Genomic DNA, 26215 nt, shown 5'->3' on the forward strand with positions numbered 1-26215 from the left:
ACATTTCTGAGAAGAAATAATGCCCATCTTTTTTAAAAATTAGAACTGAATAGCTGAAACACCAAAAGGAAAATTGCAACAGTAGGAAATTCTGAGAACAGTATGATGGAAACACATGGGCTCTTTTCAGAAGATTTGAGGGCAGGACTTTTAACCTTGAATAAATTCTTCTGTATTTTATTGATGCCATTTGCTTTCTCAGAACATGTATTTATCTCTTTTCCTATACACAGATTGTAAAATATTGCTAAATCTTGTCTGAGGAGGAAACAGAGGATTAACACTTGCTTCTCTTAACAAAATCTTCTGTAAATTGTCTGATAAATCAAAAACCCTAAAGCATTTATGTTCTTTTATATAGAGAGTAAATTTGGAGAACATTGATTTCTGTCCATTTAACATAACTCATAAAATCAACCAATTTTTTATTTAGCTAGACTATTGACTCTCTTGACTCAGTTAATGATTTTATGGGCTTTATAAATACCAAGAAAGTGTTCACACAGTCTTGTATGTGGAGCAGTACTCCCTCATGTTCTGGAGAGATGTGTGACCAGTGGTAGCTCCACAGCCCACGTGACTGGTAATAAAAGCAATGTCAGATCAGAAGGACCAAATTGAAACCTCACAAATTTTCTTTTTCCTGCCTTCCCAGTACTGCTGCTGGGATGATTACTGAGGAAAATGACAGACAGCCACTACTGTCAAATGTCTGCATGCATTGTTTGTCAGACTTGTTCCAGCTTAACCAGCCATTCACATTGCTCCATCATCTATTTTTTTTTTTTCCTTCACCAAATCATCCAGCTTTCAACCCCCTCTGTACATAACAAGCATCCTTGGAGTATCTGTCTCACCCCCACCTCTGCCTCCCATTCCCCCCATGTGAGTACCCTGCTCTCCACAAAGCCCTCATAAAACCCAGACAAATCCACAAGCTGTTCATCTGTATCCCTAGCAAAGTCCACTAAGGTGGACAAAGGTTTGCTCCTGCTCACCCTCCCTCCCAGCTCACTACTGGGAGATGTAGTGATGGTTGCTGTTACTGTCCTTGCCCACATCTGAGAGTATCTAAATATTCTTCCATGTTTTTGCTCCTCTCCGAGCTCACTGGCATTTTTGCATGCCTTATGGTTCCCTTGTGCTGCAGACCTTCTGCCTCAGCATGGTTTTCTGCAGCAGGCTAACTTTGGCAGAGGTTTTCCACCCAAAGACTGAGATAATTCAGCTCAGTGTAACAAATATTGCAATACCACACATATCCCAGTGTCCAAGCATGTAGTTCTAAGATTGAGAATAGCCAGAAATAAACAGGTTTTTTCCTCAAATGGTATAGTCCATGAATGTCCACTTAGATAAAAAATGTTCAGCTATCCACCTGTAAGATGTTAAAATAAATCAAACCAAAGGTGAAAAGGGAATGAAAAATAGTTATTTACTCTCCTAACACAGGACTGGGATGTGATATTGTTGGGATTTTACTTATATACAGCTTATCATTCCTGACATTTCATTAAGATGAAAATAACCCAAACACAAATCATGGAACTGGCAGTAAGAGCATTAAGAGATAAAACAGGTGTTAAAGGTGCTGGAGAAAAGCTGTGTAATATTAGCTCTGTATTCAGCTCACCTTAGTGTGCTGATTCACGGTGAAAAGTAGGATGTGGGGACTGCTCTATAAAGCAAATTCAAAAAAGAATGCCCTTTACTTTCCCTGTGCCATGATACAAAAATCCTCCTTTCCCAGATATATTTTTTCTGAAACAAATTTATATCTCAATTATGAACACTAGAATGTATCCTCATTCTTGTTTCCTTGCCTACCTCAGATTTGGATACTGAAATATAAAGTTGCAGAGGTACTAGTCTTCCCTATTTCTTTATTTCTGGTCTGCCTTCATATAATCTAAAGAGTGTACACATTGCAGTCAAAGAGGTAAAGGCAACTCATGTAGACATCTGTGAGATGAATTTTAATGAGAAAAATACTTCATCTGCAGGGAAGGGGGAAATACTGCCTTTGCACAAATCATTAGCAACATAGAAGATCATTTCAGTGGAACTAATGTGACTTCAGGGAAGTTCCGCCAGTTTTCATTAGTCATGAATTCTTCTTCATTTTCCTCTAAATTATTATTTCTGCAGTCAATTGTGACTAATTAGGTAAGTTATACATTTGGTACTTGAAAAATTATGAATGCCCAAACTATCTGTTTCCTTGTTTAACCAGGCTGGCATAGCCCCTCCTGTGACACCCAAGTGCTGTGTCAAACCACACACTGCTGCCTGGAAAGGGCATTTGTTGCCTGAGAGTGCTCCTACAGAATCAGGAATTTGCAAAGCCTAAGCTTTGATTCCTCCACTTGCTTTCCTCACAGAGGGCTTTGAAATACCCTTTTCTAATTTCTCTGTGTGGAAAATAGTAGCCTTTCTCATCCTTCTGTGCTGATGTTTAAGATACTAAATGTCTTCTTTAAAAATGCTGTCCATCCTTCAAGAATCTTCATCATTCAAGATCTTCCCACCATGGTACTGAACAATTCATTTTCTTCTGACTCCTCTCTGTGTAACACATCTGTTCACTGGCTTTTAAGAAAAATTTAATCTGAAATTAAAATATCAGTCTGATAAAGTTTGTAAGTATCTTAAATAGTTCTACCTCATATTTACTCATCTTCTCTATCACAAAAATATATTCCATTGAGTGAGTACACTGATAGTAAGTAGAAAGCAAATCAGATCCTGACCTAGATCCTGTGCTGAGTGAATCAATGCCAAGATGACTGTGGTTTGCAATTGGCTGTATAGGACATGACATCCAGAATTTCCACAACACTATCCCTGCAGAAGGGGATGATATTGCACTTGGTATTTCCAGATTGCTTTTTAAGGCCAAGAATAACCTGTATCTTTTAGACTTCCTTCCATGCTCTCCCTGATCTACTAGGGCTCCTTGGAAATGCTTGTGACTCTCCTGTTACTTTGGTACAGGTTCCATAGGGGACAAGAGTATTCACCTAAGAGGTGATCTGCTAGTAGCCATGCAGCTTTTCCAGGTTTTCAGGAAAGTAATGTATTCCTGTCTTGGCCACTTCAGGCTGAGCTGGTACCATCACTGCCCTGCCCTGCCTTTTGCCTAACAGCTTCATGAGCAGAGGACAAGTTCAGTTGTAGGCATTCAGCCAGCGATCGGAGATGACCTTGTATTAACCTGAGGGTGGCTACATAGGCAGATTCCTTCTTGCTGGGAAGTAGCACAGAGGATTGTATTTTGAACAATGTGGAGGGTCACTTGTGGTCTCTGGGCTGTCCTGGCAGAGTCTGTGAACTGTGGGACCTCTGATTCCCTTGAGATGTGTAAGCCTCAAGAAACATGTAGAATGATATTCCTAAATGTCCAAGATAATACTTTGAAAACAAAAGTGTGATTTTAGTCTGATATTCATGGATCTCTGTTTTCCATAAACCACAAAGCCAAGCCTTGCCTTCTATGGTAATGTAAAGATGAGACAGGTGACTCTTCTCTTCTTTCATCTGTGGATTTATTTGTTTGTTTGTATTAATGGTGATGCTAACAATAAACAAATGGACTCTGAATTAATGTCACTAAATTGGGGAGGAGTTTTGGCTCAGGCCCACTGAAAAGAATTTTTCACAGTGTAGCACAGATGCTCCCAAAGAGCAATGCTAGATTTTCCTATCCAGTGCTTTATTGCCCTCTGCATTAACTCACAGAAAGACAATGGCAATTCAGCATTTAACCTGAAGATGGGAATCTTTCCATTGTGTCTGGATCATCTGGTGGTATGAGCTACATGTTCCCCATTTATTCTTCATGGGGGAACACGTGAGGCATAAAACCTGCCATGATGCCACGGCATCTACCCAGAGCCAGAAAGCAGGTATCCCAAGCATTAGGAGATGGGGTATTTGAAGCAATATTATAATCTTATGAGACTGTGTGAGGAAATTCTGCAAGCAATTTCTATCTGTTCATTAAATGCTGTGCCCTTGGTGGGGCTGTTGCACTCACAGCCATGCTCACTGACTGGGGTGTGTAAGAGTAGGAGTAGAATCTGCAGCCTGAGAGGCAACAGCTACAGTAGTTAAAGGTCAGCCCAGAGTAAGTACACCTTGAACCTCGCTTGATTAACCTGGTATATAAAACTGGCTTCCCCAGTATTACTAAAGCCAAAATCTGACCTGTATATATAAATAGTGGCGCTGAACGTACACTAACTATATAATATAATTAATATAATTACATATCTGGACACATAATAACATAGTCTAAATACTGCACTCATGTATTTCTATCTTTAGAATAAATGTCATCAGCAGAAAGATTTGATCACTTTGTGAGTGCAAAATACTGAATATCTGATGTTCTCACTTAATGGTTTAACTCTCTAATCCTGTAGCATATAAATTCCCATTGTTTGCTAATAAATGGAGTGGCATTTGTGTCAGAGGCCTCTAATGTCTTGGGTTAATGCCTTCACCTCTAAGAATAGCTACCCTTGAAGCCTACTGAGATATTTTAAAAGCCAGAATGAAACCATAGCAGAGCAATGTCTCATGAGCAAAAGATTTTGTGGGAACTGTAGTAAATAAGTTCTCTTTCATTTCATCAGCCAGTGATAAGGTTTCTCTTTCCCCTCCTGTATTGTAGGAAATCTTAGAGAAACTTTTTGAGTGCTTTAGGAACTCTATGCATTGTGAGTTTTAAGTGGTCCACTGTGAAGACTGTTTATGAACCTCAGTGGCTCTTCTAGAACCTCTGTGATGAAAGAGTTACTGTAGTCTAGTTGACACATCATAGTATATTTGATAGATGGGAGAATTATGTTGTCATCAGACTCAAGTGGAATATTTTTGCATTTACTTCAAACTTTAGGAATTTGTAAAATTTAAACTTATTTAAGTTTTTAAATTTTAAGACATCTCTTCAAAGTTATCTACAATTGCCTTTACAAATGTGTTTCTTGAAGACTGATTTAGGGCTTGTTTGTTTCTGGATGTTGAAGGAGGTTATTGCCATTATCTACTTACATTATGATCCCAAAATAATCAGATCTGTATTAAAAAATAATAACTCTGAGAGAGCTTATTGTGGCAACTTTAAATATATGCTGTGGATAAATAATCCTTGTTTGAAGTTTATCCTTTTCTTTACATATTTATTATCTCATTTTCAACAGAAGCAAAATACAGGACACTGTGGTTCTGAAGGTTAAAAAATGGACTTTGGGAAATTGCAATAGATTCACCAGCTGGCCAGAGGAGGGAGCGAGGCAGCCTTTGTGGCTGGTGAGATCAATGTTTTGGCCTAAATTGAAATGTAATAGCTATTTTGGCAATCTGCTTTTGTGCAATTAAACATTGATTAATCCAGTAATAAGAACAATAGGTTATATTTTACTCTGCTTTAAATGAAGGCAACCCTTATGAATCAGTAGGGATTCATAAGTATTGGAGGTACTGAAAGTGGGGCACACCCAAGCTCACAGCTAAAGATTTCATAGTGCACCAGGGATTCCTAATTCTCCCTGTGCTGAAGTAAATGAATTTGCATGCAGTAGGAGCTCTATGTATTGTGGGTTGTAAATAGTGCTCCAAGAGCATCAGTAAGATTTAAAGTCAGGCACAAGTACAAAGCAGAAAAAAAATCACAGTTTTTTCTTTAGTTGTGTCTTAGCTTCCAGGCAGCATAAAGATAATGAGCACCTTCCATGAGTATCTATATAGCCAGGGGAGTAATACTGGTAGAGCACTGACAGAAAAGCTTTAAAAATTGCTAATCTAATCCTCTTTCTTAATGGGTAAAAAGGAAAGCCGGTGTATTAAAATTACCATGCAATCAACTTTTTGTTTATGTCAGAATTCATTATTGCCTGTTAACACTGCTGCTATTTTATCATAATTAATAATAGGAAGGATAAAATTGCATTACACAAAAATGGAGGAAATATTAGTACTATGGAAGGAAGGAGCTGGCTGGGGGGTAGAATAAAAGAAAAAACAGAACTGTGTAAGGAGAAAAGCATCAATCTTCCAAAGTAATTAAATGTTAGTTACTATTCTAGCATTTCCTTGGCTGTCATTCCATATCTTTAAAGATGCAGAAAACAGAAATTATCACATATTTTTGTAGCCTGCAGATATTCATCTCTGTCTATAGAAATTGGGAATATATTAAAGAAGTTCTTCTGCTGTTAACTACTTTGAGTGCCAAGCAGCTGCCTTGCTCCCTACAGTCAGTGTTTTCTGCTCCAAAGCAGAGAAAGTAACAGAGATCTTCCTTCCAAATATAGTAGGTGTAAGGTTGAAGTTCTACATCTAGAGGAAGATCCTTTGTTTTCTTCTGAAGACATATGTCTAAGTGACACGCATATAAAAGTGTTGCAGAATCGACAAACTGGTTGGGGAAAGGTTAATGCGTAGCTGGGCTCAAAAGCCACTTGTTGCCAACACAAGTTTGGGAAGAGAGTGGTCTGGGCATCATGCTCCCAAAGCAGCCTCTTGGATGCTGTCTCGTGGTTTAATGTTGCAGATGCTGTGGCTCTTGCATGGGCTGTTCTGCAGCTTGAGAGCCACCATTCCCCTCCTTTATTCATTTCATCCAAGCTCTTGCCATCCCCAGAGCTTCCTCTCCTCCATGGCATTTCCCCTTTTCACCTGTTCCCAAACCACTCAGCCTGTGGCCAGCATGGGGGCAATGACAGCTGCTCTTGGAGGCTGCTGCCACTTGGCCACTTACAAACCATATGGCCTTGGTACCATCTTTGGTGGAAGTCCCCACACCTGCAGAAGATCTGATAAAATGCTGTTACAAAATAGTATGAAAACAAGATGTGGTGCTGACAATGGCTCAATCCTATGAACTAAGTTGGTTTAGGTAAAACTGCATTTTTTTAGCAAGGCACGGCTCCAAAGAAAACGTTTAGGCTTTTTAGGAAAGAAATATTTAGGGAAGAAAAACATTTTCTTTCTTATGGTGACAGCTTCATCTTAAATGTCAAAGGGCAAGAGTGTATTTTTAGACCCACCTTCCTGCCTTGTAGGTGTGCTCAAAGGCTGTTTGAACCACTCACTTGATATAGTTGTCTCTGGTCCTACATGAGGGAAAGAGGGTGGGAGTAAAATGGTCACATCAGTCAGTGATTAAACAAACACATCTATTTCAGAACAACTCCACTGCTTTCAGCACAAGCCTATGATATACAGTGAGAAGCCTGTCCTACTCTTTTAGTATTCAATCTCATAACTCTTTAGCCTTAATTTCAAAGTGTTTATTTGCATTCTTGTTGAAATACTGCTTCTTTCTAATCTAATAACTAATGCAATTCCTTAAGATTATGGCCATGATGTTTTCCACATGTATGAAGCATTGTTAGGGCAAATGGAGAAGTAGCAGCTGCTTGCACCAGTAAGGCTAATGAATTGCAGAGCACATTTAAATACCCAGGTATTTCACCAACCTCCACAGCACATAGTATGCCAAATTCAGCCAACTGCAACTTCTAGCAAGTAGCTGAGGTATCCAAGAAAGTCTGTTTCAAATATGGTTGCATTTATACACCAAGCACGAGCTGATTGTAATCAGAGCACAAGTGGGTGTAGATTGTTGTAGTAGCAAGCCTTGTATGCATTTAAAATGTGGTGGGTCTGTAAAAGTTGGCAATAACAGGTATTTAGGGTCAATATGAGGGCACTGGTAGGAAGAAAAAACACCAGTGAAAGAAGTGATGAAGCAGTCCTTTTTCTAACCCTTCACCCAATTTAATTTATACAATCTGCCATGGTCTTAGCTTTAAGCCGGGATTAAAGCCCCAGATTCAGCGCTGGGATAAACTGAATTCCACAGGAGTTGTGGCCATTCACACAAAGACAGAGTTTGTTCCTGTAGAATAATGATGTGCCTTTCTGCTGCTAATTTCACTATTTTAATGCCAAGTTACAATCCAGAGACTCTTGCTTCATATTCTTGCTTCACTAGGTATAAAACTGGCACCTCCAAGAGCTCCTCTCCTCTGCACAGTTTAATACATTCCAAAATTCCAAAGATTCCAAAAAGAAAGGCCTGCTGTCAGCATTTTGCCTGGATCCTTTCCCAGCCATACAGTGCTCCCTAGCAGATGGCTACATCATCCATGTCTGCTACAGCCCACAGCAATTTCCTTGTTACACCAGCCATGAAGCTCCCAGAGTTTTGGCCATCCCAGGATGTTGCTGAGGCACTGACATCAGTGGGAGACAGAGAGCAGCACAGCTCTGCATGCATCACAACAAGGGGATGAGGATCAGGGCTTCACAAATAGTAGATAATAGGAGCTCCAGACACTGAGACTCAATCTACTGGGATTATTTAGGTTTTGGGGTCTTTAAAATAAAAATCTTTTCTCACTGAGCCAAGGCCATCACTTCCTACATTCTTCCCTCTTTGGCCTAAATTTCTTAGGATCAGTTTTCATGTTTTACTGTATAAGCAGGGCAGCTGCATCCAGGGCATTTTTGCCTGTTTAGGGCTTTTCTTCTTTCCAGTTCAAAGTTTTTCTCCTTCATTTAGCAAGTCATTTAAGGGAAGCATAGATGTAAGGGTGTGCTTGCTTACTTACTGTATGTACATGACAGAGCACTTATATAATTTTTGAATATTTACTTGCTCACTGATCCTATAGAAGATAACTGCACCTGACATTTTGTATTTCCCTGTTAGTTGGGTTTCTGGAAAAACTTTCAAGTTCAATTTCATTCTGAAAATGACAGAAGAAATTCCTGTGGTTCTTTTCCCCCTCACCTCTCCGCAGTAAAAGAACATCATGTACTGTTTTGTTTTTCAGGTTGATGGCTTCCTGACACTTCTCTTTGGCCTGGCTAGCATTAATACCCTTACAGTGATCAGTGTGACACGTTATATCAAGGGATGCCATCCTGAGAGAGGTAAGGAATAAAGTGAAATCCAGTTCTGTCTTCACTGAACCTGGTGGAAATCTGTATTTCTCTCAGTCACAGTATATATATATTAAATATAAATTAAATGCATTGAAAACCAGGACATAACACAGTCATTGACATTGCAAACATGTTTTCATAGAATCATTCAGGGTTAACTCCAGTAAAGGCCAAATTATTACAAGTACACTTGGGTCACCATGGGTAAATTCATCCTTGCGCCAAAGATACCACAGGTCCTACTGACCCTCTGTATTCCTTAAAATATTACTTTAACTGCTCCTAAGTAATACATCATTGTCTGGATCTCACTGAAACAAATTTCATCTTCTATGAGGTGATGTTTGGGAAGTTTGTGGTCAGGGATCAGATCCTTCATTCAGAAGACTGCCATATATACAAATATGTTCATTCTTCAGGGTGTTTTACTAGGATTTATGCACAGCAGGCATCATGGACTCCTTTAGATGGCACTGGGAACATTCAGTCTGCAGGTCTTTCCTCCAACTTTTGTAGCACCACACAGCCTGCCATCCCCACGTGCCTCTCCAGCTTCCCCTTGGACATATTCACACCACAGGAGATGAAAAGTGCTCCTACCATGCCCAGAACTGACCGTGACCCTGTTGCTGTTGAGCTGCTAGCAGAGAAAGGACCCGGGTTCTCAGTGTGGCAAGAAAAGAGAGATTTATTATTTTGATTCCAACTTATACAGACTTATCAGAGGTCACCCAGATTGGTCAGTCAGAAACCTCCCCCTAGGCCAGATTTGCCAGGCCTGAACTGTCCAAATCTCGAGACACTGTTTCAATAACATCCGAACTTTATCTTTGTTTATAAAACACAGGAGAAAGGTCTCATGGGAAGGACCTGTGCTAGCCACATGACCCCACTCTGCCCAGACAGTCCCTGTCTCCTGCCTGTCTCCCAGATCTGCAAAGCATCATCACTGCAGCTTTGTACCCACACTTCATCCTTCCCCAGTGCCCTGTTGATCTGTAGCCTGAATATCTCAAACAACCCCAGTTCATTACACTCCCAAGTGCCAGAAACATTTTACTAACCACTCTGGTTTTTTGAACATTGTTTTTTATTAAACTTTGGTATAAGTCCCTCTGTGAAGACATATGATTTTGCCACTGTACAAACCTGATCTGAAATCCTTTACACATTTCCTGCCCCGTGAAGTCCTCAACAGCATGTTCATATAAATATGCCATCATCTACCAATTTCCCTTCATGCCTCTTTGTATCACCACGCTCACCCCAGGCATACTCTTTCACTGGATCAATAGAAACTTCCTCACCATTTATTCTGGACCTCCTGCCTGCTCAAAATTTTGACTTCCACTGAGAGTCTTATGTAATCTCTCTTCTTTATACCTACACTAACCATAAATTATCCCTAGTTTTTTTGCACTGATCTTTGGACAGTATATGATCAATTTTCATGCCTTTGTTACAATTGGCTTGCACCATTTTTCAGGCAGAAATCTATCAATGTCTGCAGGTAAAGCATATGTAAATACACGGGATGCATCCTATGAGTTTTTCCCTTTACTAGCACAAGTAAAGTAGCATTTGCTTTGAAAAGAACTTCTGCAGGGAGGTAATTTTTTCCACAAGAAGTTCTTCTGCAGTTTGGTGTAATGATAGACTTGTTGAAGTTAACTTTCAGCACAAACTGCTGCTGGAGCTGATAGAATTTGGCTGTGATGTAATTCTACATCTTCTATTCATTGCCTGTTAAGAAGTCATATTTAAAACCCACGTTTCTCTTTTGTGAAGCTCTACCACATATACATCTGAGGGTGTGCATAATTTATATTTGAATCTCAAGCAAGTACCCAGTATAACATTACAGAAATGCTGAGGAATAGAAATTGGTGAATGCATAAATATTTCCCACATAAATGAAGAAATAACTGTAGTGTATAACAACAGCAGGACAGATTGAATCATTTGTATCGAATGGCTAACATAGTCTGGGCTATTTTCTTTTCATCGGGGAAAAACCTTGAAGCAAGAAAATCCCCTGAATTTAGATTTATCTTGTTCATTGCTATGTAAAATATAACTGTTTCCTGCATTTTCCAAAATTGCAAAGCATAAGTCTAACTCAGAATTTTCTTATTCCACACTGCTCAACAAACTCATTGTCTCCTGCTTAGAAAACATTAATTTCCATTTTTCAGTGATAACACAAGCTTGACAGATACTTTCAAAATCAAGCTTTTTTATGAATATGCATTTTTTTCCTCTTAATATTTTTAATAGCTGTTTTTCACTTGTTAGCTGCAGGTATAGGAGTGCATTTAGATTCCAGAGATATGTTTGCCTTTCCAAGTACTATTTTCTGACCCAAGCATGCCATTGCAGGTCACTGCATCAGCAACAGCAGCATGTCGGTGGCTCTGGTCCTCATTTGGGTAGCAGCTTTCTTCTGGTCTGCAGCTCCATTACTTGGCTGGGGCAGCTATACAGGTAACAGGTATCTTCCAGTTGTACTTATCTGGCACCTCTCCACTTAACAAAGATGCTTACCTTTCTTTCTTGCTATTTGTGCTAAACCAGACCGATTATCAGTGGAACTGAGAAAACCATTCATCATGCGTGACGTAGGTGCAGAGTGTTGCCTACTTTGGTATCATCTATAAAGAGATTGGTTTTTTTAAGATATCATAGGAAAGACTTGGACCAAGTGCATATTGCCTATGAAAAAAGGGAGGCCAAAAATATTTGGCACGGTTAAGCAGTGAGATAAAGAAAACTATCAAAAGGCATCCTTCAAAAACTGTCAAGATTAGGAAACTAGAAAAGAACACAAGTTCCAGCAAGTTAAACTTGAACCTCTAATAAGACAAGCCAGAAAGATCTGGCAAAATAATTTGCTGAAAATATGAAAACTTACATAGCAAAAGAACTAAAAGACATTGGAAAGTTTGTCAGTTCAAGAAAGAATTAGGGTGCAAGATAAGGCCATATCAAAAAGGGGGAGAAAGAAAAGGTAAACATTTGTATAGTGGACACTGCAGCAATTCAATGGCTAAGGGATATTCCTAGACCAGACAATTTATTCATGGGAGCAATCTGGAGAAATCACCTCAATTTAAGCCTCTAAGAATTCAACAAAACAAATATCTAGGAACAAATAGTGATGATACAGAAGTCCTGAAAACTGAAGGTATGTGACTGACATTGTCCAGCAGTTACCTGTCTGGATCCTGTAGGCTTCTGCATCCTTTGAGAATTCATGAAATCTATGGAGACTTACTGAAGCCACTATGTGTGTATATTCTCTTACTAAATACGTAAGCTTTGAGGTATCTCTGGACCCTTTAAATATGAGTGTGAGAAAAGCAGCCATTCCTATGGTTGGTTAAATGTTCTATCCTTCACAAACCCAAGGCATTAGGCTCAATGGACCTTCTCTTTGAGATAACTTCAAACTGTTTATTAGACTGCTTGGATTTTATGTCATATTTTTGCACACTGGACATGTCATAAACTTGTGTGTTTTGGAGTGGTAATTTTCTGTGTATCTTCTGGTTATCTGCGTTCTTTTTACTTTAATCTTACCAGCTCTTCATTTATAGAGGGACTTCTGATGTCTCTTTTTGGCCTTAAACTGGAGCCAGGGACTTTTTGGGCAACACTGCCTTGTCAGGATACTCAAGTGCCCCCACAGACCCTGTTTGTACTTTCAATTCAATTCCTTGACTGTGGTTTGCAAGACTACTTCTAGGAGATTCCTGTTGAATCTAGGAGATTCCCTGTTGAGATTCACAGCAGTTCCAGGTTCCTGGTTTATCTCCAAACACACCTCCAGTGAGGGCATCCATGGACATGTGGGAGCCCAGCAGTGGCAAGTCCAGCAGCAGGCACCAGCAGCCCACAGCACATTACAGCTGGCTGCCTTGGGCCTTTTATGTCTTCTGGATATCTTCAGGGGCCCTCAGGACCCCACTGATTTTTGGGAAAGCCACTTGTCTGTGTCCCTGAGGAGGAGAAAAACAGCTCTGAATTCTGGCTTGTGGGAAATCTGCAGGATTTTCTTTTCCTGTCATATAGAGGCTGGTGTCATTTTTCAGTCAAAAGTTTTCAAGAGCAGAAACCCAGAATTAAGCCAGATTTTATGGTTATATTTTTGAATCTTGAGGTCTACTGACGAAAAAGGCAAAGTAGAGAAAAATCTATTTCTATTACAGAGCACATTCAAGCAGCAACACCTAGAGCTTTGGTGATAAAAATACCAAGCTCTTTTTGATGAGAAACATAAAAGAGATTTTAAGCTTTTGCTCATTTAATTCATCCTGTTTAAATCTCCTATCACATGTGAGGAATTAAAGGATCTTTTTTTTCTTCAGAATTACCACTGGGTGTTAGGGAGAGATCTGCTTCTAAATCATGTAGTCTTCACCTGTATCGTATCTCCAGGACCTGTTAATACTTGACTCACATAATTTTGATTCATACTTCATTTATTTGTAATTCATTTTGTTGCCATAGCTGACAGAAAAAAACCTCAGCTTTTTCTACTCAAAAAGAAAAACACAAAATTCACAATTTATAGAAAAACCTCTAACATTATAGAACTCAAGTTTTCTATCAGGACATCTTTACAAACACATCAGGGGATCTAAAGAAGTCAGCTGTTATTTATAAAGGTTTTTGAGCCAGAGACTACACATTATTCCCACTGTCTTTTCCTTAAGTATTCGATCACCTAGTGTCTCACTAATAGGTAGACCCTGCAATCTGCCTGACTTCCTTTTTAAAAGTCTGCATCTCTGTGTTGCAGGGCTGTGTGTTTCCCATTTATCAAAAGTTCTCATGTCTTTCTAAGTATTTTCATGTTTTCTCTTCCCATAACCTTTATCATTAGCTTTATCAATTCGGCCTCATGGCTCTCACTGCAGTAGAAGTTCCATTGCCTCAAGAAGCCTCAATATTTTTATTTCCTAATTAGTTATGTAAGTAGTGACTTTTTACATTTGGCATATTGTCTCTGGAACTCCTTGTTATGCTGTTACAATGCTCATCTTAGGAAGTTACTAAGAAGAGTATTACGACAAATAAGAGTAGGTATCACTGAAGGATTTAAGAGCTTTTTTTTTTAATAAAGTGTCACTATTTCCTATCCTGAATCAATGCTTTGTGCATTATGGATTTACACTTGAAATACAGACTCAACAGAATGATAATACACATTAAAAGTTGTCACGGTCTAGCTGGTCTTGAAAAATTGTTTATGTAGGAAGTAATGTCATGTCTCATTAAATCAGAAAGATCAATCCATTCTGTAGTTTTAACAGAGGAATATATGGCCCTTTAACTAATAAATTAATTGCTCAAAAGCAGATAAATATCCTAAAAATTCTAACCAACATATTCTTGCTTTCCAGATCGCATGTACGGCACATGTGAGATAGACTGGGCAAAAGCCAACTTCTCTACAATCTACAAGTCCTACATCGTCTCCATTTTTATTTGCTGTTTTTTCCTACCTGTCACAGTCATGGTCTTCTCATATGTGTCAATTATCAATACTGTTAAACTAAGCCATGCATTAACAGGACTGGGTGATCCCACAGACAGACAGAGGAGAATAGAGCGGGACGTCACCAGGGTGAGTTTGGGTTTTGTATTGGGTGGGATTTATCCCAGTGAAATTTGTCTTTCCAAAAATTGGTCCCAACTAGAACAGAAGAGAACAAAACCAGTCAATTGCATTTCATTTCTTTATAACCTCTAGTGAGAGAGCCTGAACTCAGTGAAGAATATGAGGTTTGTTTAAAAATTTTACTGCACCAATTGGTTAATTTTGGGGCTACATCACACGTGAAAAATGATCTAAATATAATTGGAGTTGGTTATACAGCACAAACCCCAAAAATCTGGGTTGGCATATGCTCTCTTCTGTCAAAAGTTACATTACTTCTGAGCATACTCAGAAGTTAGAGTGGAGATTGCAGTTTACTCACTGTTCAATCAAGTCTACCTGAAACCTTCCCTGTTCATATAAGTATATGGGAATGTAGCTATTTTAATTTTATTGGATGAGACATTTCTCAACCACACCGCCATGCCAAAATTCAATATATAGCTCCTAGGTCTGCCTGGCTGCATCAAAGCAAACCATTTGCTTGCCCATATTCTCCTGTAAGCCATACCCTCAGGGCAATCTGGACCTTTCCCTTCCAGTGTTTTGCTTCCCTGATGCAGTCTTCCAGAAGAGATTTAAGACTGTTCTTCTTCTCTCTTTCAGGTTTCTATTGTCATTTGCACAGCCTTCATTATTGCATGGTCACCATATGCTGTCATCTCCATATGGTCTGCCTATGGTCACCCTGTGCCCAACCTCACCAGCATCCTTGCCAGTTTGTTTGCTAAGTCTGCTAGCTTTTACAATCCTATTATCTACTTTGGAATGAGCTCCAAATTTCGGAGGGACATTTTCATCCTCTTCCATTGTGCCAAGGAAGTCAAGGACCCTGTGAAGCTCAAACGATTCAAAAACCTCAAACAGAAGCAGCCACAGCCTTCTCAGAAAGAAGAGAAGTATGCAGCAGAAATGCAGCCTGCTCCAAGCCCTGATTCTGGGGTGGGAAGTCCAACCAACACCCCACCTCCAGCAAACAGGGAAGTGTATTTTGGTATTCTCGATACGCCATCCAATAACCCTGATATTGAATGTGATAGATTGTAAGTTTTGTGGCTGCTTTATACACACACTTTTGTTCAGGAAGACCCTCTACAGAGCAGTGCTTGAGTAATTTACTAATTCCCATTCCATCTGTTTCTTCCTAAAGCACTGATGACTACACAACTCAAGCAAATCAGACGGTAAAGTGATATTTTCCTTCTACGTAGGTACAAAATGCTACAAAGAACATTACAATGTGGGCAGCACACCCAATGCCAGAAACACTTGATTTTCACATGCATTGGGAAAAGAAAGACTGACTTTGGGAGAGCAGGCATTAGCTAGCAAAAATAACTAATATGTTCCCATCCAAATTTTATCAGTTCTGGACTACATTTCCAAATATGTCTTTTACTCTTTAACAGTCACAGCCATAGATGATTGTTTTAGCTCTGTGGTGCTCTCTGGGCAACCTGTTGCAGTGTCTCAACACCCTCACAGTAAATAATTTCTTCCTAAAATCTAATCTAAACCTACTGTCTTTTAGTTTGAAGTCTCTCCCCCTTGTCCTATCACTTGTAAAAATTCCCTCTCCAGCTTCTTGTAGTCTCCCCTTAGTACTGGAAGGCTGCTGTAAGGTTTTCCCAAAGCCTTCTCCAGACTTAACAGCCCCAGCTCTCAGCCTGTCTTCATAAATCATCATCTTCTGACAGCCTGTGCCTCACCCTGTGTGTGTCTATGCAAGGACTAGGAGTTGTAGTATACTGAAAATACTAGCCTGGTATTTTCTAGTCACTGTAGCCTGAGCAGTGGCTTCCAACTTTTCCCCATTGGTTTGCAGAACTGTTTCCACCTTGCCTCACCTTCCTGGTGAGTAGAGCCCAATTGCAGCTTTCTGATTTGGGAAAGCTGGCCTTTGGTTTTACTGATCTGTCTCCAAACTGATTGCTTTTCTACCTTTCTGTTAAGGTGGAGCAAGAGATGTACAGGCAATGAAACCAAAACTGACCCTTAGGTTTTAAGAGTACTGATGAGGTGGTGCATCAGAGCTATTTACAAAATATAATCCAGCACTTCACTGTTGCTTCTAAAGAAAGTGTTGCTACCTGCCTATGGATAAAAAGTGACTTTTAGGTAAACCAAACTAAGTAGAAACTAAGGATACTGATTTAAATAGTTGTGCTGTAGGCCCAAATCAGTAGCCAGACTTCCAGATGTTATGATATCCAATTATATCACCAATAGAATATCCAAATATATATATATATAAAATATATTATATTTTATATATATATATTACAGAATCAAAATGAGGAGGTATGTCTCCATAATTCCCCATCTTTTAAAATAACTGCATATTCAAAGAGTTCTTTAAAAATGTATCTGAGCTAGCCATGGAAACTGTGGGTTCATTTAGTGCCATTTGCAGGTTAAACAGGGGAAAAAGAAGTGGGGAAAAAAACAGCAACAGTCTTTGCTAACCTCTGCTATTTATGAATTTTTGAAATCTTGCTGTCTGGGTGTGCTGAAATGTAGTTGTTTTGCAAAAATATGCTCTTCCAGATGTGTTTCTTGGGAAAGTTACAAAGAGAGCCCACCTCCATTTCCCCATTACTCCATTTGTTTTGAGAAAATCACCTGTGTTTTGAAGTTAAAAACAAATAAACATTACAAGCAACACTGAGGAACTGTGCTTTCTTTCATTGCCACAGATCTGAACTACAAGAGTATTTATTTTTGTGGAAAATTTTGAGACATGGATGCTATTTTATTACCCTAAATAATTAAAAGCAAATAAGTAAACAGTTTGCTTCCAGATAAAAGTGCACACTGCAGCTGCAGAAATAGATCAAATTGTTTAGGGCAAAATCCTGTGACAGCTGCATGAAGCCAGGCTGGGCTAGCCAAAGCTAGCACATAGCTTTGAAAGCTTTTAAGTGTAGCACAAAATCCACCTTAGTAACCATGATGGGCTGAGAGTTCTCACTGCTGGAAGTGCTTGGGTTTTGCTCCACAGAGAGACAGCAGTGCTGTGCATCCCTACTGCATTCCCAGAGACACCCACAGCCATAGGTGTGCCAGACACCTGCCCAGAGGCACTCTGTGGCCATAACTGCCAGCCTGGCTTTTAATCTGTATTTCTGCTAATTTACAGATACATGGAGAAAATTCTTACCTAAAGAAAATGCCCTGCTGCATTGCAACAATGCTGTTGATCTGCAGGATTCAGACTCTGACATAGAAAGGTGTGAAAAAGGCAAGGAGGAAGGCAGAGCAGAAGGCCATTTCCAAGAGTGTCCCCAAACTCCACCTGGAATCTCTAAAAGCACCATCTGGCAGAAGGTAGTATGCCAACCAATTCTACCACTTTTGAAGGATGCTGTCAGCATTTTCTGTCTTGTTCCAGCAGGATCTGAGACAGAGATCTTACCCTAGATGCAAGGAAGCCACCCAAAACTCCTTGCTAGCTGTTCATTATCCATTTCTGTAATCACAGCCTTTTTGACATTGCTAAAGCACCCTGGCAAAGATGATGTTCCTGAGCATAAAGAAGTCACCTTGAAGAACACTTGAAGCCCTGAAACCATACTTTAAATTATGCTTTTAGCTACTCTCCATATTCATTTCCAACCATTTCCCAACTGTTTTGATTAGCTATTGATTAGTACACTCAGCAGGTGAGTTCTTAATGGCCACATCATTCATGTGTATCAAAATCTCATCAGATCTTACTTGATGACTTCTTATTATCAATATTATTCATAATTATCAACATATCAGTATTATACCAAAATCATAGCAGTTATTAATAATGAAATGCAGTTATTAATACTCACATGTACAACTTGGCCTTGCAAGTGGATTACCAATACCGCTGTCACTGACACAACCCTTTCACTGGGGCAACAGAGTTCAAACAATTAAGTTAATTCAGGATTACTTCTATTCAATTTCCACATTTAAAAATAGCTTCTTCTGGACTGGGGAGAGGGAAAAAATTATCATAATCCTTTGTTTATTTATGCCAAGAAACCTTTTGGGTCCACATTTCCCCTGCTAGCATTTTTGCCAAGCTGAAAATCCTTCAGGATGTTGGCACATTGAAATACATAACAGCATTTCTTAATAGCTTTGACATTTCTAATGCAAACACGAATAACTTGAGTGTGTAGTTGGAGGGAGTGGGATAGCCTACTCCAGTCCAGTCCCTGTTCTCAGTGCTGTTATGCATTTTTATCTAATGACTCATGTAAAAGTGTTTCTTGTAGCAGAGACCAGAAAACAAGAAACCCTCCATCCCCCTCTTAAGACAGTGATTTTATTACTGTGAGAACTACTCAGGCTTGCAGCCCCTTGCAGGTCTCTCTTCACCCCATAAGTTCCTCAGTCTTGGCTGCACAGACTGACACAATAAGAGGGATCTAGAGTGTGCCCATCCAAGCATGGCCTCTGGTTTAGCACTTTCCTCAGGAGAGACCGATGGAGACGAAACACCTTCCTGAGATAGGGTTCAACAAGATAGCGTTCATTGTTCTACTGCTACCCTGGTCAATAGTTTCACCTAGGGCAATAGTTTCACCTGAAAGAGTTGGGAACACTGCCTTGGCTTTGTGTTCAAGCCACCCTGGCAAACCAGGTTCTCTTGCAATGCCGTGCGTCCCTCTACCTACTTCTCAAATTGCTGGAAGCTCAGGGCATGAACCTTCTCAGTAAATCAACAAATACAAAGGATTTTTGCAAGCACTTCAGGAACTCTGCAGACCAAAGTGAAGGTGCCTGCAGGGTAAAATGTGTTTGTGTTTAGTTTTGGTCTGAAGTGCCTAATTCCTGTCTGCAGCAAAGACTCCACAGTAGACCCCAATCTCTCCCTGCATCGACGATGAAGGAATATGGAAAGCTACAATCTTGTGTAATTGGGAAAAAATACCTCTAAGGTCCTCATGGATCAGCATGTATTCCTGCTTCCTGGGAGATGGCAATTAGGTGATTCCAGATGAAGCAGGCTAAAACTGAAAACACAATCTTTGGAGTAAAGGTACTACTGGATACACATACACACAGATCCTGCAAGAAGCTTTGTGCCTAGAAGACTCTTAAAAAGCTTCATATACCCACACTCAATGAGGTAAGTGAATTGCGTTAACTGCAGGAGAGAGCAGAAGCCTGTCATCTGGACCTGTGCTTTTCTCTGTAGCTTTGAGTGCCCACATGTGTATTTAACACATACTTCTTAAAGTACTTTCTTTTCTGGGCTGGATTAGTTTTGTATCATCATAAAAGGAAAGCAAGACAGAAAACATCTTTATGTGCAGGAGAAGCATGAGAATAAATATATGATTCAAAGGATGTGCAAATAGTACTACAGTAGGAACAGAGAACAATAAGAAAATTACTAAATGGAATGTAATAAGCCCATTGCTAATAGAAAAAACAGGGCCACACTGAATAATAAAAATTTTTAAAGTACTACCAGCTGTCTGTGCCAATAAGCATCTTCTTTGATGCTAAGTGAATGAGACAAAAGCCCTCTGGGGATAACAAACATACAGCATTTAATTATGTAATAGGATGTAACCTAGTAAAAGGAGAGTGGAAGGACTCACAAAAATCACTGCAATAAATGTCTTCCCTCACTGATATTTGTCAGCCTTTGGTAGCCTTTGACACTGTACACCAGCCAGGCTGGAAAGAACCACTGCTAGAGCAAAGCTGGGATAGTCCTGGAGGGTTCATGTGTGGCCAGAGGCACATCTGCTGTGTCCAGCACAAGGTCACTGCAAGCTGCCCAAGCAAGAGGCACTTCTGTGTGTCACGTCTGCCACACTATTTGCAAAATTAAGTGCGAAGTCAAGAATAATGTCTGGCAGCACAAATGAGACCATGAGTATCTCTTTGGGATGTGACCTGGAAAAGCCTTATCATGTGCCAAAGATAAATTTCTAATGGATTCATATCACACTAATGTCCCCAGTGTGAACTGGGAGAACTTGGGGCGTGCTTTGCACCACTGATATAATGCTGTGTGAAATGAGCAACACTAACTCCTCTGAGAACAAGCTAGCCAATCCTGAGATAACATGTAGCCTATACAGGGATTTAAAGGGAATAGAAAAGGGGCTTTAGCTCATCCTTGACTGATACCACATTACCTGACAATCCAGCCCTCAGCTTCCTCTGTGGAAAGGTGGTCAAGTACATCATCACTATTGTGTGTCCTATCAGAAATAATCATCCCAGGCAAATGTGCAGTCCAAGAATTCAAAAGTTTAAGTTCTTAGCTCCAGAGATGAGACCCACATCTCCCCATAATTTGGAGGAGCTATCACCAGACCATTCTGCATCCTTGGAGTCAAGGCAAGGGAAAACATACACTTTGGAAAATGGATATGCCTTATTCTTTGAAAGATGCTATACATTCTTCACAAGAAAGTCTTAAGTGTTTTGACCTTTGAAGGAAAACAGAGCTTTTACAAGAGGTGAAGCACACAGATTCAGGAAATGTGGAAAAATATGACTTAGTGGGCTGTGAGAAAAGACCTGGATAGTACTAGGATAACTAGACAGGTATGTAGGCCAATAAAGGAGCCCAAAATCTTGACATCAGAAATTAGAACAGATAAGAGGGAGGCTCTGTCAACTCCTGGGCTGCAGCAGTATTTAGCACACTTGAGCCTTCCTCAGGTTAGTTTAGACCTCCTGTTTGCTTATGCCCCACTCACTGGTTCTCTTGGTTGGTGGTGCCCACCCACCTCTCTATTGATTCACCACAACCTGAGGAGAAGCAGCATTGCAGTTCCTCATTTCCAGTCTAACAGAAATCCCATATTTCAAGCTTCATGTTTTCAGCTTTTTTCATTGCCCACATCCCTTAATAACCCAAAATGCATTATTGGCAGGTGCTTTGGGAACAGATGAAGGAGAACACAGCCAACAATCAGAAAGTAAGCAGGGGTGAACACATCACCAAAACACTTCCTAATAAGAATTCTTACTATGAAGAGAGCAATTTTTGCCAAATGCTTTTTCTCCCTCAACCTACCATGAAAATGGAGGGATACCATGGAACAGTGAAATGGGGAGTTCTCACAAGGTTTACTTTTACCTGATTCTTGTACAAAGAGCCCTTTAAACATTTACCATTATAGCAGAAAAGAATAGGTCTAGCATATGCATAAAAAAAAATTCTACTGAGAGTAATCTCCCTGAACTTCTCCTGCAAAAACGACATGGATTTTGGGCTCTTCTCCCCTTTACAAGTATATTCAACAGAAATGAAGCTAACATTAGTTATTTTGCCACAATCTATACCTGGAATAATATTTCTGGCCTTATAAAATTATAGTCTCCAAATAAGAGCCACTCAGTGAACCTGCTCAATAACCTAAAGACTTTTCCCTAATGCTTCCATCTGCAAAATCTGGAATAGTACTTCAGTTCAGTCGTAGTTCAGTGGGCACAGTAAGGTCTAAGAATACTAAACATATGGTCTCTCAGCTGTGGATCCCAAAGGTTTTGATGAAGATGGCATGCCTCAGCTGTCTCTAATCCTGAAGGATTTGGTTGCTTTCTGAGTAGCAGAATGTACCCAAAGAACTTCTGTCATTAAAAAAAAAAAAAAAAAAATTAGGTTTATCTTATTTTTTTAATATAGTAAGCGAAGTAAAAACTAGCTATTGTCTGGGCAGTTGCAGTCATTAAAAGTGTTGAAATTATTTTCTCTACTTAATCACAACAGCAGGTTTTCCTCATCTGCTGGCATTGCAGACTTACAGCATCTCACTGACCTACCTAACCTTCAAAGGGCAGAAGTGTCCTGCCAGCCTTACCTACAGATGACAATAGGAAGCCCTCATTTTGAACTGAACATTTTCATTTGTTAGGTTATGGTCAACACAGCAAAGACAGCTTTTGCAGATACCCCACAAGAAAACCAGCTCATTCCTGTTGGTCTGTAAATCCCTGTATTAGCCCTGGTTACAAGCAGAAGATGAATGACCAGACCAGGTAGCAAGGGGACATGCTTCCCATTCTGGCTGCTATCCAGGTGTCCTTCCATGACAGCTGGATAAACCCAGCAAGGATTAAGTAGTCTCAGCAGGGCCTGGTCTGTGAGGCTGGCCTCCCCCTTCAGCACTGCTTTGACTTACTCACAATTACTTCAGGCTTTGTTAACCAGGCGTGGGTCAATTTGACTTCTTCAGCAACAAGCTTTAAAAAAAAAATAATCCAATTAATGGAAGAAGCAGAATGCAAAAGTGTTTGGAAAGGGTTGGAAAAGCCAAGAGGAGCAGCTGGCACATCTCTGGTGGGACATCTCCCTCCAAACAAGGGCACACAGAAACCCCCTGTCAGCACAGCAGGGACAGCAGTGTGGCTGCCCTTCAAACTCCACAGTCCTCGGGACTGTGACACATCACTGAGGCTCAAAACCAATACAACAAAGCCCCCTATGCCATGCAGACATGCAGACATGCAGACATGCAGATCTGCAGATCTGCAGTTAAATAAACTCCAGAGACAAATGCTAACAATTGTCAGTGCTGCCCACTTCCGATCCTATGACAACATCTCAGGAAGGGCTTTATACAAAACTTCTCTCTAGCTCATCAACCCAGCCTTCATTAGGCAGCAACAAAGAAATGTCAGAAGCTATTTAAGAGTATATCTTTAGCCCTGAAATGAGTGTTTGTGCTTTAGCTGAGGTGGGAGAGGAGAGTGGGAAGAGGAAGATTGAGAAGTGTTCATAGTTATTCACATTGCAGCTGTGGAGAATATGTGTAGGGCTATTCATTCGAAATGTCTTTGATAATGGCATTCAGCTGCAAAAATCCCTAAATATAATTTAGAGAGAGAGACAAGTCCTCTGCCTGCCTGGAATAAAGAAAATTCAGGGCTTTGGTTCAAATTACTTGTACCACTTCTCCAATCCTCAGCCTCACTGTGTAAAACCTTGTGCTAAAGAAGCTGTGTGACTCCAACAAACCCCATCATGGATACCTTCTTTCAGAAAGAGTCACCACAAATATTAGTCCTTGCAAATCAAGGATGAAATTCCCTCCAGCCACAAGTAACAACTCAACATTGGTGTTTATGGCCACAGCAATTTCAGGACATGACCAGGCCTGTAAGATTTGTTGCTGATGCACTGAAGAAAAAAATGTTGGTCTTCCCCAAAAGCTGCATTTGCTCCTGCCACACCCAAGAGCCAGGACCATGCCTGCAGCCTCCCTACAGCTTCTCCCCACAGTACTGAAGGAAAGAGAAACAGAGGGCATCAGAGAGGAAACAACATCCCCTCTCTCTTCTCTATCATGCCCTTTCTCACATGTTTATGTTTGTCCCTTGGAGCAGGGGGGAAAAATGTCATCCCTTTTTATCCTAGAGATATGAGACAGAAATCCTATTTCCTTGGAAGCAACAGCAAAATGATTAATTGCAAAGACTTCATCTGCAGGGTCTTAAGATGAGGCCAACTCATAGAACATGTGAAATGTTGAGAAAGGAGAACAAGACCAAGTGCTTGGGTGCTGCAGGATAAGGTTAGTCTCTCTTATCAAAATTCTTGTGCATAAAACTGTTTGCAAACTTTTTGAAGTTCTGTAGGTTAGAAACAATAGTCACACTGACAGCAGTAAATTACACACTCTCCATCAGCTGTTTATGGCATAGAACCTCATAAAACATGCACACACCACTTCTATTCTCCCACTGATGGGGTGCCTGAGGCAGCTCTTGGTCCATCCAATTGTTTTCCACTCTAAAAAACAGCTGATGGCAGAAGTGAGGATGGTGCAAATCTCTTCTGAAATACCAGCCCAAATACTAACATCTAGTTTCTAAGTTCCATCTGCTTCATACCAACTGACTCCATGGAGGTTCACTTGCACTGTCACAATTTCCTACCAAATAAACACCAAGGACATTGCAGAATGTTGAAAAAAACTCTTTAAAAATAAAAATATAAAGAAAGAAATAAATGAAATCTGGAATTTGTACCACTTTCCTCAGCTACAGGTGCTGTTAAACTCTTGATCACTCACTTTCTGAGCACTCCTTGTTTGTATGTCTCCATTTGCACAAACCACTCTTGCAGAAGAGTGGACATGATGATAGAAAAAACGTCTGCGCAGATGTCTTTTGAATTCAATTCATCTGTTGCTTTTCATTTCTTGGATCCTTAGCAGACACCACCCTGATTTTGTGCCCCACCTCTGCGGCCTTCAGAACATCCAGCCTTGGAAATGTGAAACGAAATAAATGGGAAGTTTACTCACAACTTCCCATAGCTAGACAGAGTTGTTTGGCAAAATACATCATTCACAGTAACACTAATTCCCCACTCCTGCATGTGAAAAGAAACAAATGAAGCAACAGACTAAAAAAACTGCAATTACTTACCACAAGTTAACCCAATTTATTTATTTCATACAAATCAGGACTTGTTTCAATTTTCTTACTCATTCTTGTAAATTGACTTTTTTTCTACATGATGAAAAATATTCACTTGTTGGGAAAAAGAAAAGAAAAAAAAGCTGTAAAGCATTAATTTTCTGAAGAAAAAAGAAATTCACTTTAGAGCAGCAGAATCTTTGAAATGTAATTTCCCCAAAAATTGGTGTCTGCTTAGCTGGATTAGAATAGTTGGATGGAAACAATTACAGTTAGCACTTGCAGGTTCTTTACAGGCTTTCTCATGCACTGCCACAACGGAGACAGAGTGAGCCTCTGATGGTCTCCTGTCAGGTAACTCCTCTAAGCAGTGATTCAGAGTATATATTTATAAGCTATCCCAATCCCCAGCAATGACAGCTGGATGGCAGAAAGCCCGTGAGGAGGACATGTGAAAGGGGAGCTCACCAAACACAGCAGGGCTGAAGGCAGAGCCACTGCACCAGAGGCCTCAACAGCCTCTATTTACAGCTCATCTGGGCTGGCAGCAGCAGCTCTGCTGCTCCAACACACTGCAGCAAACAGCCGAGGCAGCCAGGGAGCTGTAACACAGGCTAGCATGTAATATTTCACATTGCAGCTGGCACAGCTTGGTTTCCTACTTTATTAGCTCGCTCAGGATGGGAGCACACTGTTTTAGGTGTCTCTGCAGGCCTGACACCTCCTTCTCTTATACTGGCGTGAATCGGAATTGCCTCCTCTGTTCCCCCTGCAAGTGAGTTGCACAAGCACAACATGCCAGATGTGTTTCTCACTGATCATAAATGTCCTTCACTTTATGGTAAGGGGCTCACAGAAACCATCACTAGCACTGAACAGCCTAAGACAAACTCACCATGCTCAAAGCAGCTTTGGGCTGCTCTGCCTTGGTGAGCTGTCAGTGGAGACACAAAGGAGCTGAACCAGGATCTGGACACACCAAGATATTGTTGTGGCTGTAACTCACCAAAATTAACACAACAGAGCCTCTCTCAGACTTCCTCTGACCTTACTTTCCCATGGCTTTCTGCCTGGGGCTTGCAACCCCTACTGGGAGGCAACAAAACCCATTAGATTTTGCAAACAGAAGGCCAAGTACTGATCCCAGCACACATCGGGGTGTTGCAGGGCTGCAGGTGAAACAGCAGGAAACCTTTCCCTTTTTCCTGGTCCTGACCCCCT

At 40.3% G+C, this 26215-nt stretch overlaps 1 protein-coding gene across 2 annotated transcripts in view; it reads left to right on the top strand.

Moving 5' to 3' along the window:
* LOC146439434 (visual pigment-like receptor peropsin) overlaps positions 1-17288 on the top strand; it is a 41395-nt gene extending 24107 nt beyond the window's left edge. For both annotated transcript variants that reach the window (XM_085055228.1, XM_085055229.1), the window contains 4 exons: positions 8847-8946; positions 11338-11442; positions 14364-14587; positions 15227-17288. In XM_085055228.1, coding sequence (XP_084911354.1) covers positions 8847-8946; positions 11338-11442; positions 14364-14587; positions 15227-15667 — 870 coding nt within the window. In that variant the 3' untranslated portion in view covers positions 15668-17288. The remainder of the gene's footprint in view (positions 1-8846; positions 8947-11337; positions 11443-14363; positions 14588-15226) is intronic.
* The last annotated feature ends 8927 nt before the right edge of the window (positions 17289-26215 follow it).

This window comes from Lichenostomus cassidix, chromosome 3, assembly GCF_008360975.1.
Source record: "Lichenostomus cassidix isolate B80296 chromosome 3, HeHo_3.0, whole genome shotgun sequence".
Classification (NCBI taxonomy): domain Eukaryota; kingdom Metazoa; phylum Chordata; class Aves; order Passeriformes; family Meliphagidae; genus Lichenostomus; species Lichenostomus cassidix.